Raw genomic sequence first — 21,394 nt, forward strand, 5'->3', positions numbered from 1 at the left:
AATAGAAGGAAAATTTGAGTTCCTCAGTCATACTAGCCACACATTTCAAGGGGTCAATAACCCCATGTGACTAGTAGCTGCTATATTGGACAGCACAGGTATAGATTACTTTCCTCATCACAGAAAGTTCATTGGACCGCCCTAGTATAAAATGATTAAGTGGCTATTCTAGTTATGTTATAACAAGCACATTCTTAAACTTGGTGATAGTATTGTCCTTTCTGCCACTTTAATATACTTTAGCTCTGGTTATTGTTTTGTAGGACAAGCATGCTAAAGGCACACCAAGTGACTACAAGAAATCTAAGCCTTGCTGTATCAGACTGCTTTTGGAAAATGGTACGAGAGTCAGTTGAACAACAGGCCGACAGTTTCAAAGGTAAGTTTGGTTTTTAAAATAAACTCTCAAATTTAGATATTTTATTAGCTGGCACTCTTGGGCATCCATCAGATTCTTTACTTCCTTTAACAGTTGATTTTCATTCATTTACTATAAGATAGTATATAGGAAAAGGAAAAATACAAATCTTCGGTTGTATGAGAGCAGGATTTTTCCTTTCAGGGGAAACATTGCTAGGAGCACAAAATTTAAACAGAAAGTTTGCAGTAGTGTTTGGGAGAAAGAACCTAGTATAACTATAGAGTACTCAGATTCTGTCTGTTGAGAGGAAAGAGAGGAAATGTGTTGGGAAGCAGAGCAGCCAGTGTACTTTCAGCTACATTGTACTGGTTCCTGAATCCCACGCTTTCCTGTTCCTTGGCTTTGCTTGCTTCTGTAGTTTCATTTGGTGAGAGTATATCCTCCTTCCATTTTCTCATTAGGAAAGCCTACCTATTTATCCCATTAGTCCCTCAGCAGCCTTGTAAGTATTATTCTCATCTTACAGAAGAGCAAACTGAGGCAGAGAATAATTTACCTAAGTAACACACCCAGCATCAAACAGTAATAGGTAATAGACCCAGGATTTGAATGGGGTTCAAAATCAGGATTGAGTTGGTGATATGACTTCAGAGTCCCATGCTCTTAGCAGCTGTACTAAATTGTGTCAGCTGTGTGCTTTATGGATTGAAAATGGAGAAACTAAACTCAAAGGGATTAGTTTGGAAAACTGTTGCAATAATGCTATTCTGAGATATTGAGAACCCAGAGTACTCAGGAGCTATCTGTGCACACTCAGAAATTCAGTTAATATAGTAGATATGTGAGAGATAGCCTTTAACCACTGCATCTGGAACTGAAGAGAATCCTCAAACTTGAGCATTTTTCCTTCCTCCTCAGCAACACGTTTTAACCTTGAAACTGAGTGGAAGAATAACTATCCTCGCCTGCGAGAACTTGACCGGGTAATATTTATGTACCTCATGTGTTTTGTATATATCTAATTTAGTATTGTGCTCTAACAAAATTTATGTTGATGAGCAAAATCTGATAAGCTAAATTGTTTTGGTTTTAACCATGATTACTAATTTAGAGTTGCAAGAATACATTTCCAGGAACAGTTGTCACTTTTACAAATAATTTAAATTATTTATTACATATAAAAAAAGTAATTAGGGATCATAGGATATCCAAACAAGTGTTCAAAATTTTTTTCTGAAAAGGTGAAGAATAGTCTTTCAAGGTCTTATAAATTAACATATTTATGTAATATAAACTTAAAAATTATACATCAGCTTTTTAACCTTTTCACTGTTTATACTGTAAGTTAATAGGTCTTAAGTATTGGTTTTCCTTGATTTTAAAATGCCATCAGTTGTAAAACACAGCATCAGATGACTATTACTAATACACTAAATTAATGTGTGTTAACTTTCACATAACGTTTGTTAAGTAAAAAACTTATCTGAACAAATGTTTCGTGAAAAACTGCATTCAGAGTTGAGTGAATAAGGCAGGCATGTGTCAGTTTCTTTGTCCTTATCTTGATATTGGCATTCCTAAAGAAAGAGACTAGTAGAGAAGAGCGTTACTTGCTGGTCAGGCATGCTTCAAACCTAAGCCCAGCCAGTAGCTTGTCAGAGGCCTTCCTTTTAGTTATCTCTGAAAATCATGGCAGGGCAAATTGTCTATTTTATGAAAATCTTACTTACTTGTATCTATATTGCCTAGAACGAACTGTTTGAAAAAGCTAAAAATGAAATCCTCGATGAAGTTATCAGTCTGAGCCAGGTTACACCAAAACATTGGTGAGTATTTGACCTTTTCTCAAAGACTTTACTATGTGAATTATAATGGAATACTAAAATTTAGATTGATAAAGCAGTGATTTATTGTAGTCTTGGCCTCTCCCCCCCAAACAGTAAATAGGCAAGAACATAAAAGTATGTTTTTTTGCAAAATCTAACCACTATTCTAGTCTAACCAATTAAATATTTTAAGTATAATGAATTATGTATTTGTTATGTATCTCTGAGAAGAGATATTCTGAAAGATAGCTTTCTCCATGCTCTTGAAGTCTTCATTCATCTTACATTTTTCCTTATCTTATACTTAATAAATACATAATTTTGATTTCTATAAAATCATTTAGGTAAAAGTTTTATCAAATTGTGCTTTAGCTAAGTATCAAAGTCTAACAAAACTGGTTGCTCTTGTTGGATTACACATAGAGAACAAAACTACAGAGAACATTGATTTGTAAACGGAGAAGAGTATATTACTTTCAAATTCTCACATCTGCATAAGAACACTGGTGCTTTTGTAATACGTGTCTGATATGTTTTGTACAAATCACATTTGAAATTGAATCCTATTTGAGATTTTTTTTTTAAAATAGCAAGTAAACGCATTCTTTTGAAAAATACTCATGCAAATCGCTTTTAGGGCCAAGTGTCACCTTCAGTTTATGTTCTATGTAAATATTGGCCCTCTTAAATATGTTGGAATGGCAGTATCCAAAATAGGTTCCATGTACCCCAAGCAAGCTGTGTATAAATAGATTAAATTTTTATATTTTTATAATCATATTTTAATTAACAAATCCCTTGTATAAAAATTATCTTTATAATGAAGTCTGTAGTATTTTAAGAATTTATTATTCTTGGAGCAGAACTGCCATTTATTATGAATCTTTTCTGTAACTCTTCTATTTGCTCAGTTGAAGATTATCATGAACTTAGACAGTAGTGTCCAGTCCTTAAGTTTGTATTCAGTACTACTAGTTTCCTTATGTTGGTGCCCTTTCTTCCTCAGGAATGAACCCTTTTCTCTCTTCAAGTAGTCAAAATTTGCCTATTTTAATCTCTCTCCTTATCCAAAAAAGAATTCTGATCTTATCTGTATTTGTTGATTGATTAATCATATATATATATATATATATATATACACACACAAAAAAAACACTTGTTAGCATTATTATTTGTATTTTAAGCCAGTTCTATGGCTTTCTATAAGTCATCCAGCTTTTGAAGTTTGCAAGACATAGATATGTGTGTGTGTATATATGTATGTATGTGTATAGTATATACATATACACATACACACAGAATGAATAGTACTACATACTAGGTTATATGAAGATAATGTACAGAAAAACTGATTTGTAAATTATGATAACTCATAATGCTATTTATGGGAGAAAAATGTGGTGCCTCTGTGAATTTCTGGCATATCAAATGGAATGGTTAGTTTTGTTTGGACAGAGCAAGTCTGAAATCAAAGTGTACCTACTCTTAAGCGAGCCTTGAAGATAAATCTAATTTACTTAACACAGGTGGTGAAGAGAATTTGTGAAGGAACAAGAAACCTATATTGCCAGATTGCCTATTGAGAAGGCAAGGGAGAGAACTAGGACATCTGGCTGCTAGAGATTTATTCTTTGAGCTGCTGGATCTTTTCATCACCCCCACCCCCACCTCCGCCCCACCCTTTTTCCCCAGACTCTGTAGCTTAACACAAACATAGATCAAAATAGCAGGTCCTAATCTTAGCTGTTGTGCCACATTGATTTCAACTGCATTGCACCCAAAATGTTTTATTTTTGTGACATAGTTGATGTTGTATCAGGCAGTATCTTTTTGCTGCTTAAAGCCTTATGTGACATTTTAGGATACACCTCTAAGATGTTTATAATTATTTAAGTCACAGGACTGTTTGATCTGTATTTGGTAATCTGGAAGCACTGTTAAAAGCATTTTGTCATTCTGTACTTCAATCATATTTTATGAAAGTCATTGGAGGTTTAGATTTGACATATGATTCATTAGAGTAAGAAATAGGCTTTCAGCGCTTTCACACAATATGCTTGATCTTTAGGAGTCGATTACGAACACTAAGCAGGAGACAGTTAATTTATCCTTATTTAGAAGGATAGCTGGCAGGATTTATAGAAATACACTTAAAAATGGTATTGCAGTATACGTACAATTTTTGGTGAAAAGTATTAAGTTTATTTTGTTGAAGTTAAAAGAATGAAAGGAATATGGGAATGCACAGTTAATGCACAGTAACATATGAGTTACCCTAACTCATATGTAAGGAATCAAAAAAGTTTTCTTATAATTTGAGATTTAAAGAGTGAATAGATGCTAGGTAAAGGCAGTGACCAGAATATTGCAGAGGCCAAGAGGTGAGAGCAAGGAAAGTGACACAAGTAACTGAAGACAGGTACCTATGGCTTTAGCATAGAAGGAGGCAAGAGGCAGAAGATGAAATGGTGGATATAAGCAAGATATAGTTGATTAAGGGCCTTAGAAACCATGTTTAGAAGCTTGAAATTTATCCCACAGCCAGTGAGGGCCAATGAAGAGGTTTAGGCAGGTTTGCATTTTAGAAAGACTTTTGTAGTAGGGAAAGTGGAATACAGGTGGAGAAAACTGAGCAAGGAGACAGTTGATTGTTGAAGTAATCTAGACCAGAAGAGATAGTGGCTTGAACTTGAATAGTGGTTGTGCAGGTGGAGAAGAGGAGACTTTTTTTTTTTTTTTTTTTTTGTGGTACGAGGGCCTCTCACTGTTGTGGCCTCTCCCGTTGTGGAGCACAGGCTCTGGACGCACAGGCTCAGGGGCCATGGCTCACAGGCCCAGCCGTTCCGCGGCATGTGGGATCTTCCTGGACTGGGGCACGAACCTGTGTCCCATGCATCGGCAGGCGAACTGTCAACCACTGCACCACCAGGGAAGCCCGAGGAGACATTTTTGAGGTATTTGAGAGGTTACCTAGAGGATAGAATTGACAGGATTTAGTGATTGGATGGGTAGGTAATGGAGAAGAGGAGTCAATTAAACACTGAGTACATCTATATCCAGTAATTATATTGCTAGGGCTCTATGGAAATGAAGATACTTTTGACAAAGATGAACGCGTAAGAATCTTCACCATGGTTTTGTTTATAAGTGTAAAAAATTGAAAACTTATGTTTTTGTTTTAATTACATAATATTGATTTATCCATAGAGTGGATTACTATGCAGCCATTCAAAAATGTAGGATGTCAACATGGAAAACTATGTACAATATACTTTAATATTATATTTATTAAACGGTATGTGTAACATCACCTCTGTAAACATACACAAATAGTAATGTAGGCATTGAATATTTTTAATGATAAATTAAGCTGTGAATAGTGGTCATTTAGTGAAAGAGACATTATGGAGGACTTCTTACTTTTTCTGTATTGCTTTTAAATTATTATATAGAGTAAGTCCTCTGCTTTAAAAGAAGAACTTTTCATTTTGAAAAAAAAATTTAATTAAAGGGGCATATAGGTAAAGTTCAGGAGATAAAGGGGGTGATAAATAGAACTGTAATGGTAATTGTATTTTGTGTATTAGTGGTATTTATCCTGGACGATGGCAAAACTTAGAGAAGAAGTCTACAGTCACCTAGAATATATGCTGGGGGCACTGGTCGATGTGAGTAGAGGACTAATGGTCTGGAAGAGAGATTGTGGGGTAAGGAGAACATAGTTTCCACTTCCTGACTCTGAAGCACATTCAGCTAATGAGCAGCTTCCAGGCAGCAGAATTTGAGGACAGTTACTGCATGTAAGGGAGGATCAGGAAAGGTTTGAAGATGCACGGAAAAGGGAAAGAATGACAATATAAAATGGTTTGTTTGTTATGGAACAAGGTATTGGAGGCACAGTAAAAGTTATTGTGATGGAGGGGAGCAGGGGGAGTCTGGACAGAGGACAGCAGCTTAGTGATGAAAGGGCAAGTGAGCTGGGTAAGGATAAGTGACAGCAGCCACCTTTGGTAGATTGGGAAGCTGCAGCCTCCTTTGAGAAAGTTACCTAAGGCTTGTTAGAATTTGGTGGTGTGGAATTTTGTTATGATGTCCTTGAAAGGGTGTCTGGGTTGTAGAGTCCTGTCCCATAGACTCCTAGGAAGAGATTAACAGACCATGTCTGTTCTGAGGCAGGAGCAGCAAAAGGCCTTCGTGGTCAGAGGCTGTAACCTGATTTTTTGGTCATCTTTCAGATATCTTGAGTCTGTGTTTAAAATTGTCTGAACAGATGACCCTCACAAACTTCTTTTCTTCCACCTTGCTCTTAAAATTCTCTCATTATCTATCATTAATGCTGTGACTAAATGGACTTTGTCCTTTTGATCCTCAGTGGTGTATTCTCTCCACATATTCTTTCTTTCTCTCTTTCCTTCCTTCCTCCCTTCCTTCCTTCCTTCTTTCCTTCCTTTTGTTTTTATTGAAATATAGTTGACATACAATATTATGTTAGTTTCAGTGCACTACATACTGATTTTTTTAACATCTTTATTAGAGCATAATTGCTTTACAATGGTATGTCAGTTTCTGCTTTATAACAAAGTGAATCAGTTATACATATGTCCCCATATCTCTTCCCTCTTGATCTCCCTCCCTCCCACCCTCCCTATCCCATCCCTCTAGGTGGTCACAAAGCACCGAGCTGATCTCCCTGTGTTATGTGGCTGCTTCCCACTAGCTATCTGTTTTATGTTTGGTAGTGTATATACATCCATGCCACTCTCTCACTTTGTCCCAGCTTACTCGTGCCTCTCCCCATATCCTCAAGTCCATTCTCTACTAGGTCTGCATCTTTATTCCCCTCTTGCTCCTAGGTTATTCTGACCATTTTCTTTTTTTTTTTTTTTTTTTTTTTTTTTTAGATTCCATATATATGTGTTAGCATATGGTATTAGTTTTTCTCTTTCTGACTTACTTCACTCCATATGACCGTATGACAGTCTCTAGGTCCATCCACCTCACAACAAATAACTCAGTTTCATTCCTTTTTATGGCTGAGTAATATTCCATTGTATATATGTGCCACATCTTCTTTATCCATTCATCTGTTGATGGACACTTAGGTTGCTTCCATGTCCTGGCTATCGTAATTAGAGCTGCAATGAACATTGTGGTACATGGCTATTTTTGATTATGGTTTTCTCAGGGTATATGCCCAGTAGTGGGATTTCTGGGTTGTATGGTAGTTCTATTTTGAGTTTTTTGAGGAAATTCCATACTGTTCTCCATAGTGGTTGTATCAATTTACATTCCCACCAACAGTGCAAGAGAGTTCTCTTTTCTCCACACCCTCTGCAGCATTTATTGTTTGTAGATTTTTTTGATGGTGGCGCTTCTGACCGATGTGAGATGATATCTCACTGTAGTTTTGATTTGCATTTCTCTAATGATTAATGATGTTGAGGATTCTTCCATGTGTTTGTTGGCAATCTGTATATCTTCTTTGGAGAAATGTTTATTTAGGTCTTCTGCCCATTTTTGAATTGGATTGTTTGTTTTTTTAATATTGAGCTTCATGAGTTGCTTGTATGTTTTGGAGATTAATCCTTTGTCAGTTGCTTCGTTTGCAAATATTTTCTCCCATTCTGAGGGTTGTCTTTTCATCTTGTTTATGGTTTCCTTTGCTGTGCAAAAGCTTTTTAGGTTTCATTAGGTCCCATTTATTTATTTTTGTTATTATTTCCATTTCTCTAGGAGGTGGGTCACAAAGGATCTTTCTGTGATTTATGTCATAGAGTGTTCTTCCTGTTTTCCTCTAAGAGTTTGATGGTGTCTGGCATTACATTTAGGTCTTTAATCCATATTGACTTTATTTTTGTGTATGGTGTTAGTGAGTGTTCTAATTTCATTCTTTCACATGTAGCTATCCAGTTTTCCCAGCTCCGCTTATTGAAGAGGCTGTCTTTTCTCTACTGTATATTCTTGCCTCCTTTATCAAAGATAAGGAGATATGGGATAACCCATATGTGCATGGGTTTATCTCTGGGCTTTCTATCCTGTTCCATTGATCTATATTTCTGTTTCTGTGCCAGTACCATACTGTCTTGATTACTCTAGCTTTGTAGTATAGTCTGAAGCCAGGGAGCCTGGTTCCTCCAGCTCCCTTTTTCATTCTCAAGATAGCTTTGGCTATTCGGGGTCTTTTGTGTTTCCATACAAATTGTGAAATGTTTTGTTCTAGTTCTGTGAAAAATTCCATTGGGAGTTTGATAGGGATTGCATTGAATCTGTAGATTGCTTTGGGTAGTATAGTCATTTTCACAATATTGATTCTTCCAATCCAAGGACATAGTATATCTCTCCATCTGTTTGTGTCATCTTTAATTTCTTTCATCAGTGTCTTATAATTTTCTTACAGGTCTTCTGTCTCCTTAGGTAGGTTTATTCCTAGATATTTTATTCTTTTTGTTGCAGTGGTAAATGGGAGTGTTTTCTTAATTTCACTTTCAGATTTTTCATCATTAGTGTGTAGTAATGCAAGAGGTTTCTGTGCATTAATTTTGTATCCTGCTACTTTACCAAATTCATTGATTAGCTCTAGTAGTTTTCTGGTAGCATCCTTAGGATTCTCTATGTATAGTATCATGTCATCTGCAAACAGTGACAACTTTACTTCTTTTCTGATTTGGATTTCGTTTATTTCTTTTTCTTCTCTGATTGCTGTGGCTAAAACTTCCAAAACTATGTTGAATGAAAGTGGTGAGAGTGGGTAACCTTGTCTTGTTCCTGATCTTAGTGGAAATGGTTTCTGTTTTTCACCATTGAGGACGATGTTGGCTGTGGGTTTGTCCTATATGGCCTTTATTATGTTGAGGAAAGTTCTCTCTATGCCTACTTTCTGGAGGGTTTTTATCATAAATGGGTGTTGAATTTTGTCAAAAGCTTTCTCTGCATCTATTGAGATGATCATATGGTTTTTCTCCTTCAGTTTGTTAATATGGTGTATCACGTTTATTGATTTGTGTATATTGAAGAATCCTTGCATTCCTGGGATAAACCCCATTTGATCATGGTGTATGATCCTTTTAATGTGCTGTTGCATTGTATTTGCTAGTATTTTGTTGAGGATTTTTGCATCTATGTTCATCAGTGATACTGGCCTGTAGTTTTCTTTTTCTGTGACATCTTTGTCTGGTTTTGGTATCAGAGTGATGGTGTCCTCATAGAGTGAATTTGGGAGTGTTCCTACCTCTGCTATATTTGGAAGAGTTTGAGAAGGATAGGTGTTAGCTCTTCTCTATTTAGTTTGATAGAATTCACCTGTGAAGCCATCTGGTCCTGGGCTTTTGTTTGTTGGAAGATTTTTAATCACAGTTTCAACTTCAGTGCTTGTGATTGGTCTGTTCATATTTTCTGTTTCTTCCTGCTTCAGTCTAGGAAGGTTGTGCATTTCTACGAATTTGTCCATTTCTTCCAGGTTGTCCATTTTATTGGCATATAGTTGCTTGTAGTAATCTCTCATGATCCTTTGTATTTCTGCAGTGTCAGCTGTTACTTCTCCTTTTTCATTTCTAATTCTATTGATTTGAGTCTTCTCCCTTTTTTTCTTGATAAGTCTGGCTAATGGTTTATCAATTTTATCTTCTCAAAGAACCAACATTTAGTCTTATCAATCTTTGCTGTCTTTTCCTTCATTTCTTTTTCATTTATTTCTGATCTGATCTTTATGATTTCTTTCCTTCTGCTAACTTTGGGGGTTTTTTTGTTCTTCTTTCTCTAATTGCTTTAGGTGTAAGGTTAGGTTGTTTATTTGAGTTGTTTCTTGTTTCTTAAGGTAGGTTTGTATAGCTATAAACTTCCCTCTTAGAACTGCTTTTGCTGCATCTCATAGGTTTTGGGTTTTTGTGTTTTCATTGTCATTTGTTTCTAGGTATGTTTTGATTTCCTCTTTGATTTCTTCAGTGATCTCTTGGTTATTAAGTAGTGTGTTGTTGAGCCTCCATGTGTTTGTATTTGTTAGATTTTTTTCCTGTAGTTGATATGTAGTCTCATAGCGTTGTGGTCAGAAAAGATACTTGATACAATTTCAATTTTCTTAAATTTACCAAGGCTTGATGTGTGACCCAAGATGTGATCTATCCTGGAGAATGTTCCATGAGCACTTGAGAAGAATGTGTATTGTTGTTTTTGGATGGAATGTCCTATAAATATCAATTAAGTCCATCTTGTTTAATGTATCATTTAAAGCTTGTGTTTCCTTATTTATTTTCATTTTAGTTGATCTGTGCATTGGCGAATGTGGGGTGTTAAAGTCCCCTACTATGATTGTGTTACTGTCGATTTCCCCTTTTATGGCTGTTAGTATTTGCCTTATGTGTTGAGGTGCTCCTATGTTGGGTGCATAAATATTTACAATTGTTATATCTTCTTCTTGGATTGCTCCCTTGGTCATTATGTAGTGTCCTTCTTTGTCTCTTGTAATAGTCTTTATTTTAAAGTCTGTTGTGTCTGATAAGAGGATTGCTGCTCCAGCTTTCTTTTGATATCCATTTGCGTGGTGTATCTTTTTTCATCCCCTCACTTTCACTCTGTATGTGTCCCTAAGTCTGAAGTTGGTCTCTTATAGACAGCATATATATGGGTCTTGTTTTTGTATCCATTCAGCCAGTGTATGTCTTTTGGTTGGAGCATTTAATCCATTTACATTTAAGGTAATTATCGATATGTATGTTCCTTTTACCATTTTCTTAATTGTTTTGGGTTTATTATTGTAGGTCTTTTCCTTCTCGTGTTTTCTGCCTACAGAAGTTCCTTTAGCATTTGTTGTAAAGCTGGTTTGGTGGTGCTGAATTCTCTTAGCTTTGCTTGTCTGTAGAACTTTTAATTTCTCTGTCAAATCTGAATGAGATCTTTGCTGGGTAGAGTAATCTTGGTTGTACGTTTTTCTCTTTCATCACTTTAAATATGTGCTGCCACTCCCTTCTGGCTTGCAGAGTTTCTGCTGAAAGGTCAGCTGTTAACCTTATGGGGATTTCCCTATGGGTTACTTGTTGTTTTTCCCTTGCTGCTTTTAATATTTGTTCCTTGTATTTAATTTTTGATAGTTTGATTAATATGTTTCTTGGCATGTTTCTCCTTGGAGTTATCCTGTAACGGACTCTCTGTGCTTCCTGGGCTTTATTAACTATTTCCTTTCCCATATTAGGGAAGTTTTCAACTATAGTCTCTTGAAATATTTTCTCAGTCCTTTTCTTTTTCTCTTCTTCTTCTGGGACCCCTATAATTCGAATGTTGGTACGTTTAATGTTGTCCCAGAGGTCTCTGAGACTGTCATCAATTCTTTTCATTCTTTTTTCTTTATTCTGCTCTGCAGTAGTTATTTCCACTATTTTATCTTCCAGGTCACTTATCCGTTCTTCTGCCTCAGTTATTCTGCTATTGATCCCTTCTAGAGAATTTTTAATTTCATTTATTGTGTTGTTCATCTCTGTTTGTTTGCTCTTTTGTTCTCTGAGGTCCTTGTTAAATGTTTCTTGTATTTTCTCCATTCTATTTCCTAGATTTTGGATCATCTTTACTATCATTATTCTGAATTCTTTTTCAGGTCGACTGCCTATTTCCTCTTCATTTGTTAGGTCTGGTGGTTTTTTGCCTTGCTCCTTCCTCTGCTGTATGTTTCTCTGTCTTCTCATTTTGCTTAACTTACTGTGTTTGGGGTATCCTTTTTGCAGGCTGCAGGTTCGTAGTTTCCATTGTTTTTGGTGTCTGTCCCCAGTGGCTAAGGTTGGTTCAGTGGGTTGTGTAGGTTTCCTGGTGGAGGGGACTAGTGCCTGCGTTCTGGTGGATGAGGCTGGATCTTGTCTGTCTGGTGGGCAGGTCCACGTCTGGTGGTGTGTTTTGGAGTGTCTGTAGTCTTAATATGATTTTAGGGGCTGTGTTCCTAATTGATGGGGCTGTGTTCCTGTCTTTCTAGTTGTTTGGCATAGGGTTTCCAGCACTGTAGCTTGCTGGTCTTTGAGTAGAACTGGGTCTTGGTGTTGAGATGGAGATCTCTGGGAGATTTTCACCGGTTGGTATTACGTGGAGCTGGGAGGTCTCTTGTGGACCAGTGTCCTGAACTTGGCTCTCCCACTGCAATGGCACAGCCCTGATGCCTGGCTGGAGCACCAAGAGCCTGTTCTCCACACAGCTCAGAATAAGGAGCACCAAGAGCCTGTTCTCCACACAGCTCAGAATAAAAGGGAGGAGAGAGAGAGAGAGAGAGAGAGAGAGAGAGAGAGAGAGAGAGAGAGAGGAGATAAGATAAAATAAAGTTATTAAAATAAAAAATAATTATTAAGAAAAAAATTTTTAAGTAATTAAAAAAAAAATGGACAGACGAGAACCCTAGGACAAATGGTAAAAGCAAAGCTATGCAGACAACATCACACACAGAAGCATACACATACACACTCACAGAAAAAGAAAACGGGGGAAAAAAAATATATATATATATCATTGCCCCCAAAGTCCACCTCCTCAATTTGGGGTGATTCATTGTCTATTCAGGCATTCCACAGATGCAGGGTACATCAAGTTGATTGTGGAGATTTAATCCACTACTCCTGAGGCTGCTGGGAGAAATTTCCTTTTCTTTGTTTGCACAGCTCCTGGGGTTCAGCTTTGGATTTGGACCCGCCTCTGCGTGTAGGTCGCCTGAGGGCGTCTGTTCTTTGCTCAGACAGGACGGGGTTAAAGGAGCAGCTGCTTCAGGGGCTCTGACTCACTCAGGTGGTGGGGAGGGAGGGGTACAGATGCGGGGCGAGCCTGTGGCGGCAGAGGCCGGCCTGACGATGCACCAGCCTGAGGCGCGCCGTGTGTTCTCCCGGGGAAGTTGTCCCTGGATCACGGGACCCTGGCAGTGGCGGGCTGCACAGGCTCCCGGGAGGAGAGGTGTGGACAGTGACCTGTGCTCACACATAGGCTTCTTGGTGGCGGCAGCAGCAGCCTTAGCGTCCCATGCCCGTCTGTGGGGTCCATGCTCGCGCCCGTCTCTGGAGCTCCTTTAATCGGTGCTCTTAATCCCTGGCACTCTTAATCCCATCTCCTCGCACACCAGGAAACAGAGGCAAGAAAAAGTCTCTTGTCTCTTCGGCAGCTCCAGACTATTTCCCGGACTCCCTCCCAGCTAGCTGTGGCGCACTAAAACCCCTTCAGGCTGTGTTCACGCCGCCAACCCCAGTCCTCTCCCTGCGGTCTGACCTCCGAAGCCCGAGCCTCAGCTCCCAGCCCCAGCCCGTCCCGGTGGGTGAGCAGCCAAGCCTCTCAGGCTGGTGAGTGCTGACCGTACCGATCCTCTGTGCGGGAATCTCTCGCTTTGCCCTCCACACTGTTGCTGCGCTCTCCTCCGTGGCTCTGAAGCTTCACCTCTCTGCCACCCGTAGTCTCTGCCCACGAAGGGGCTTCCTAGTGTGTGGAAACCTTTCCTCCTTCACAGCTGCCTCCCACTTGTGCAGGTTCCGTCCCTATTCTTTTGTCTCTGTTTTTTCTTTTGCCCTACTCAGGTACGTGGGGAGTCTCTTGCCTTTTGGGAGGTTTGAGGTCTTCTACCAGCGTTCAGTAGGTGTTCTGTAGGAGTTGTTCCACATGTAGATGTATTTCTGATGTATTTGTGGAGAGGAAGGTGATCTCTGCATCTTATCTTCTGCCATCTTGAAGCTCCTCCTCTACTTGGTGATTTCACATTTCCATACATTATGAACAGTCATCACAATAAGTCTAGTAACCATCTGTCCCCATACAAAGTTATTACAATATTTTTGGTCATGTTCTTCATGCTGTATATTACCTCCCCATGACTTATTTATTTTACAACTGTATGTTTATACCTCTTTATCTTCTTCACATGTTTTGTCCTCCCTCCCATACTCTCTTGTTTTCTGGTTGTAAGGGAAAAAAAGATCTGAAAATTAGCAAGGGAAAACCTGCAGCTAAGCTCATTGACTCAGTAGACTTAATTTTACACAAAATATTGAGTGAGTATGAGTCAACTTCCGTGGCAGGAAGTGTTGCCTCTCCTCACCAAAGAAAAGTGCAGTTTGGCTTTTGGACAGAAGGGCATGTTTCTGTTGCTCTGAGCTTTGTAACTGCATCCTAAAAGGTGAGGTTACTCCTAAGACTGATCATTTGATAAACAGGGTGTTTTAGCACTGTATAACAGTAAAGATTAGTTTGGGAGAAGCCAAATAAATATTTTCTAGAGATTTCAAATTGTTTCTTGATTGAAGTAGTTTTCTTTTTTCTATTTAGAGAACCGTATTCTTGTAAGATGTCTTTTAAAAGGTAGAATTTTCAGGTTGATTATTCATCCTTTATATTATCATGAAATGTTGAACAGTTTTACCTAGCAATATCCCATAATGTCTCTGTGCTTTGTGCTGTGGTCTGATAAATTGTTAAAATCATACCAAGAAGTTTACAGTCTTGGACTCTACTTCACAGTCAACACATATAAAGTATGTATTAATATTAGATAAATGAACACATAAAAAGATACTTGGAATTATTAGTCATTAGGGAAATGCAAATTAAAACCATAATGATATACCGCTGTAAACCTATTACATGAAATGACTACTGAAAATGACTAATCATGGCAAATGTTGGCAAGATGTAGAGGATCTAGAACTCTCATACTCCTCTGGTGGGAATGTCAAATGGTTCAACCAATTTGGAAAACGTTTTGGCAGTATCTTATAAAGTTAAGTATATAATTACCATATGATCCAGCCATTCCACTCATAGATATTTGCCTGAGAGAAACAAGAGCATATGTCAGACAAAGACTTGTACATGAATGCTCATAGCAGCTTTATTTGTGATAGCCAACAAATGGAAACAGCCCAAATGTCCGTCAGCAGGTGAATACGTAAACAGATTTATGCAATGGAATATTACTCAGCAAAAAAGGAAATGAAATATTAATATACACAACAACATGGATGAATCTCAAAGTAATTATGCTGATGAAAGAAGACAGAAATTAAGAATACATGTTACATGACTACATTTATATTAAATTGTAAAAAATATAAACTAAGCTGTAGTGACAGAAAGTAGATGCAGTGGTTACAACTTTTGAGGATGATGAATGAGTTCATTATCTTGATTGCGGTGATACATAGGCATGTACATATGTCAAAACTTTAAATATATACAATTTGGGCTTCCCTGGTGGCGCAGTGGTTGAGAATCCGCCTGCCGATGCAGGAGACACGGGTTCATGCCCTGGTCCGGGAAGATCCCACATGCCGTGGAGCAACTAAGCCCGTGAGCCATGGCCGCTGGGCCTGCGCATCCGGAGCCTGTGCCCCGCAACGGGAGAGGCCACAACAGTGAGAGGCCCGCATACCGCAAAAAAAAAAAAAAAAAAAAAAAAAATATATATATATACAATTTATTGTAAGTTGATACTTCAATAAAGCTGTTTATAAAAAATATTTGAATTTGGTGTTCTTAGAATTTTTTTTTTTTTTTAATTTCAGGGAAGAAATCCTTCAGCAGTCTTTGTGGGAAAGAGTATCAACTCATGTGATTGAAAACATCTATCTTCCAGCTGCACAGACCATGAATTCTGGAACTTTTAATACAACAGTGGATATCAAGCTTAAACAGTGGACTGATAAGCAGCTTCCTAATAAAGCAGTCGAGGTTAGGATATAATTTAATTAAATGGGTAAGAAGCATTATCTGAAGGGATTAGGGGCTGTGAATTTTAGGTTTTATTCCTATCACAGCCACTATCTTTCTCTTTGGTCCTTATGCTCCTTTTTTTTTTGTGGTACGTGGGCCTCTCACTGTTGTGGCCTCTCCTGTTATGGAGCACAGGCTCCGGACGCTCAGGCTCAGCGGCCATGGCCCATGGGCCCAGCCGCTCCGCAGCATGTGGGATCCTCCCAGACCGGGGCACGAACCTGTGTCCCCTGCATCGGCAGGCAGACTGTCAACCGCTGCCCCACCAGGGAAGCCCGTTATGGTCCTTTTATTCTTTATTCCTAATCTCTGTATTGGGATTAACCTTAATGCTCCTACCAGTTACTACTGTCAGAAAAATTTACTAATTGGTATGGTGTTGGTCTGAGGTTATTGGTTCTCCTTCCAAAGGTAGCATTTAACAAAACCAGCAAAATTTGTTTGAATGTGAAGTTTTTAACTTCTTCTATAGTTAGAGATTCCAATAAGGAAAATGTTTAATGGATGAAACATTTTATTTGTTGATTTTCTGCAGGGCTCAATTTTAATTAAATAATTATTTCCTTAGTTAGGACCCTGCCAGAAGGTTAGACTAGGAATTGTAAGAAAGTACCATAGAGAGTGCATTTCTGATACCCATGTATCTTGGCTCTACCACTTTGTAGCTATGCAATCCTTGGGCTGTTTGCTTAATAACCTTCCTGTTTTCTCATCTATAAAATAAGGATGAAAGTGTTGCCTGCATCACAAATTGTTGTAAGGAGTCAAGGAGTTAACATACGTAGAATACTTAGACAAGATCTGGTCCATAGTAACCATTTGGTAAATGCCAACTGCTATTATGATGATTATGATCATCATCCAAGTTGATCTTGCCAGGCACATTACTCTGAAGAATGATCATTGTAGATAAGAGCCAGTGTGTCCTTTGATTTGGTGTGAAGTTGCTCACAAAATTAGAATCCATGTTAAAAATAATTTTGTTTTTCATACCTACCGTAGAAACAAAATGTCAGTGTCTAATTATTCAGGTGTATTTTACCCCTTTCCTATCCTTCCAGTCCTTGCTTCTTTATCTCTGTTCTCAATTTCCTCAAGTCTCTTTTTCTAAGAACTCTTACAGCCACTCTGTCTAAGCTCCATGTTGCTGACCCCTGGTCTCAACACATTTCCCCCTAAAGTAATTAGAGAACTGCTGCCACTTCTCCTCACTACTGGCTGTAACATTTTTCTGGACCCTGTCCTATAATAGCATATTTTCATATCCTGAGGTTCAAGCAGCAGAAGTGTTCATAAAAATGGCAAGTGATTCTGTCTTTTGCTGCTTTCTCCCTTCACACATAGGTGTGGTAGAAAGATGTGAACCTGCTGAAGGTCAGGAAACAGATTTTAATACCTCACTCTATATTCTTGGACAGTCACCTTTCTTTATACCATAATTTCTTAATGTTTAAAATGAACAGAGATAGATATAAAATACAATATTAACTAGCCCACTTAGTCCTAAGTAAGTTTAGTTCTTAATTGCTTTTGACACTGTGCTCTCCTTTCAGTGTTCAGATAATTGGGAATTAGCAATAGTACAAGGCTGAATAATACTCACCTGTGTTCAGAAGCATTGACACATTACTTCATATATTTGCATAAGGGCAAAGGTGTGAAAAAACTAAATCATTAAGAAATTTTAAACTTTTTACAGTATGGAAGAGGCAGGCAAACTCAGATTTGTAGAGAGTGAAGTAAATAAGTAAGTGAACCAAGTCTGGTGGCTGATGTGGCCTGCTTGCCTTCTCTGAAGGGACAGGCAGCTCCTGTTTAGCTCCAGCAGGCGAAGGTGTACAGGAACATGGGCCCAGTGTTGCCAGGTGGTTCAAGTGAGGCTGGAAACATGGATTTTATAGGAAGTCTCTCCGTTTTTAAATGTTGGTTACTAATTTTTTTTAATTTGAGACGCTGTGTATGTGTAGCGAAACATGTCAGGAGGCGAAGTCTATTCCACCAGCTACTAGTATGAGCTCTTGAGGGCAGAGTTTATATTTGCTATACCTTTTTTTAAAAATGTGATTTCATATGTATTTTCTGATAAACTGATTTATCACATCTACTTGGCTTAAATTCATGTGTTTATTTTTCTTGTTACACATTAAATAAAAGTATGCAATATAGATGCAGCTTTTTTCTTTTAAATCATTCTAGGTTGCTTGGGAGACCCTACAAGAAGAATTTTCCCGCTTCATGACAGAACCGAAAGGAAAAGAGCATGATGACATATTTGATAAACTTAAAGAGGCTGTTAAGGAAGAAACTATTAAACGCCACAAGTGGAATGATTTTGCAGAGGACAGCTTGGTATGTCGTTTGTATATTAGGGTGCCAGACTCATATTTTTATATAATTTCTCAAATTGATATTCTTTTATAGAATATTTTTATATGACTATTTAAATTAGGTTCTGAATTGAAAATAATGAAGGAAAGAAATAGATTTACGAAATATAATCAGCCTTTTGATGTTTTTCTGCCCTTCTAAAATTGCCCTCCGCTATTTCTTTCTTGGCTTTCATTTCAGAAGAAAATCAAACCTTGCAGTAAACAGGTTTGTATAAACTTCCACAGAATTTACATGGACCTGAACTACAGATAGCTGCTTCTCATTTTACCCACAGTGGTAAAAGGAATTAGATGCATTGGTTTTCAGTGGAGTTGAGTCAAAATGTTAGATTCCTAAAATCATAATGCTAACTACCATGTGTTGGATGCTTACAAGGTACCAGAAACTGTATGTATTTTGTAAGCATTATTTTATTTTGTTATTAAGCAGCTCTATTGTTGTCATTGACAGAGCTGGGATAGGAGCCCCATTGTGTCTTAATTGTAAAGCCTGGCTCCTGACCTTCATCACCTGATAAATCTTTTGTTACATAGAATGTTCTCATCACCTAATCAAACCTTTTTAACCACCCACTCTGTTCAGACAGTTATGGGAGGAACTGTTGAAAGACAAGATTGAGCAGTTTTCTAAAAATGCATATTTCACTGTGGGCTGATCTTAATTATAGGGTTTTTTTTTTTAAGAAATGTTTGTCTTCATATTTGAAAACCATATCCATTCTTGTTAAATGCCTTAATAAGATTGGGTTACTGAGAGAGAGTGGTGCCATTTTCATTCATTCATTAATTCAAAAGCTCTAAGATTTGGAAACCAATTTTCTTACAATAAATAACTAACATTTACTTATGATTGTCTAGACCTCTTAAGCTTCCTTCCAGTACATTTTCCATTAGTGTTAACAGTGAGATAATGGTTATTGCTTTTTTTTTCTCCTCTCCTTTTTTTTTTTTTTTGCGGTATGCGGGCCTCTCACTGTTGTGGCCTCTCCCGTTGCGGAGCACAGGCTCCGGACGTGCAGGCCTAGCGGCCATGGCTCACGGGCTTAGTTGCTCCGCGGCATGTGGGATCTTCCCGGACCAGGGCACAAACCCGTGTCTCCTGCATCGGCAGGCGGATTCTCAACCACTGCGCCACCAGGGAAGCCCTCCTTTTTGAAAATGCTAACACATAGGTCATATGGCAAAAAGAAGCAGTAGAGATGATCTGAATCATTAGCTCCTGAATACCAGGGTCCTAGGGTGTAATTTTATGTAGTTAAATATGTAATTCTCTACCCACCCCCCAACCCCCAACTATCTTCTAGATGGTAAGCTCATTTAATTTGGGCTAGGAGAAAATCTCCATTGTTTTATTATTTAGACAGAAAGCTGACAAATAAGCAGGCAGATAATAGGACCCTCTGCATTTGTGTGGGAGGGACATACTTTTATGTTGTTGTAGATACATCTGCTAGTTTGGATATTTGCTGAGCTGTCAATTAGAATTAAAATTACTAAAATGCAAGATATACATCAAAATAGCTGTTTTTCTTTCCTTGTTATTTCAGAGGGTTATTCAGCACAATGCTTTAGAAGATCGGTCCATATCTGATAAACAGCAATGGGATGCAGCTATTTATTTTATGGAAGAGGCTCTTCAGGCTCGTCTCAAGGATAGTAAGTAGGGACATGGATTATTGAGTTTTGAGTATTCTCAGTGGATAAAGAGTCATCTAACTTTAGTGAACATTGGTTTTAAAAAGAAAAATCTAACATCTCAAGTTCTTTGTCAGTACTATTCTAGTTGAATATTATTTGTGCAATTTTTTGGTCAACTGCTTGTAACTATTAAAAATGTTAAATTGGACACATGATATTTATATGTACTTATATTCTAAAAAGCTGTAATTCAGACTATTTTAGTGTTTGCTACTATACTTATGGGAACTTTATAAGCAATTATACTTTTCATAGATTCTAAACATATATAATTAAATTCTTTCTTATATATGTACCATATCAATTATATAGTTTTATTCTTTATTTCAACTGACTTCATATTGACACAGTGTTTTGAAGTGGTTAAGAAAGCAAGATAGGGCTTCCCTGGTGGCGCAGTGGTTGGGAGTCCGCCTGCCAATGCAGGAGACACGGGTTCGTGTCCCGGTCTGAAAAAAAAAAAAAAAGAAAGAAAGATAGTATTAGTTATAATTTATGTACCTGGTAAGTGATAAAATTTGTGATAAATTAAACAAAATTTTTTTTTTAATTTTTCTAGCTGAAAATGCAATTGAAAATATGGTAGGTCCAGATTGGAAAAAGAGGTGGTTATACTGGAAGAATCGAACCCAAGAACAGGTAAAAACAAACAAATCTTTGGCATTTTAATTCAGGCATTAAAATATAACCTCTGAATGCCTCTAAGCCAAACTTAATAATTTCAAATATTTTATATCAGCCTTTCCAAAAGACAATAAATCTTTAGAAAAAACAGTAAACTACAAAAGAAAGTTTAAAAAAAATGAGGTATCTTTTTTTATTAAAAAGAGTGGTTGATTACTTTGTTCAAGTGCCTATTTGAGGTAAAATGAAGATTAAATTTATAAACAGAAGAAAAAATGACAAGGACTTCAGAGGATGTAGAATGAATGTGATTAGAATAAAAGATATAATGACTTTTTAAAAATCCTTTTTCTATTATTATCACTGGATTTTTCTGTTAGTTGTCTATTTAAATTATTTTATTCTTTTGCATTTTTTGCTCCTATGTTCACAAAATAAGCATAAAAATTCAGACAGGAAGTAGAATTATAGAATTCATATTATAAACATTTAATGATCACTTTAAAAGAACAAAATGGTAAAGACAAGTGTAAATAACTTTACAAATGAATAAGTTGAGGGAAAATGTGTAATCATTAAAATCCTCCCCCCCTTCCCCCCATCCATTTTTATTAAAGAAGCTGTTATGACTTCTTTTCCTATTAGCATTGAGTCTTACACCACCATCTCTTTCTTATGTTAATTCCTTAAATAAAAGATTGTAAATAGAATATAGAATGAAAATACATAGATGAAGGAAGTAATGAATAAGAAAAAGAGGTGGCATCCAATTTACTTTCCTTTCT

The 21,394-nt window shown here is 37.4% G+C and overlaps 1 protein-coding gene across 8 annotated transcripts in view; it reads left to right on the forward strand.

Moving 5' to 3' along the window:
- The window catches only part of OPA1 (OPA1 mitochondrial dynamin like GTPase), a 96,761-nt gene that overhangs the window by 37,269 nt on the left and 38,098 nt on the right, over positions 1-21,394 (forward strand). For all 8 annotated transcript variants that reach the window (XM_059064022.2, XM_059064020.2, XM_059064017.2 and 5 more), the window contains 7 exons: positions 264-379; positions 1,280-1,344; positions 2,111-2,187; positions 15,690-15,855; positions 18,094-18,246; positions 19,835-19,943; positions 20,545-20,624. In XM_059064022.2, coding sequence (XP_058920005.1) covers positions 264-379; positions 1,280-1,344; positions 2,111-2,187; positions 15,690-15,855; positions 18,094-18,246; positions 19,835-19,943; positions 20,545-20,624 — 766 coding nt within the window. The remainder of the gene's footprint in view (positions 1-263; positions 380-1,279; positions 1,345-2,110; positions 2,188-15,689; positions 15,856-18,093; positions 18,247-19,834; positions 19,944-20,544; positions 20,625-21,394) is intronic.

The sequence above is a fragment of the Kogia breviceps genome, chromosome 5 (assembly GCF_026419965.1).
Source record: "Kogia breviceps isolate mKogBre1 chromosome 5, mKogBre1 haplotype 1, whole genome shotgun sequence".
Classification (NCBI taxonomy): domain Eukaryota; kingdom Metazoa; phylum Chordata; class Mammalia; order Artiodactyla; family Physeteridae; genus Kogia; species Kogia breviceps.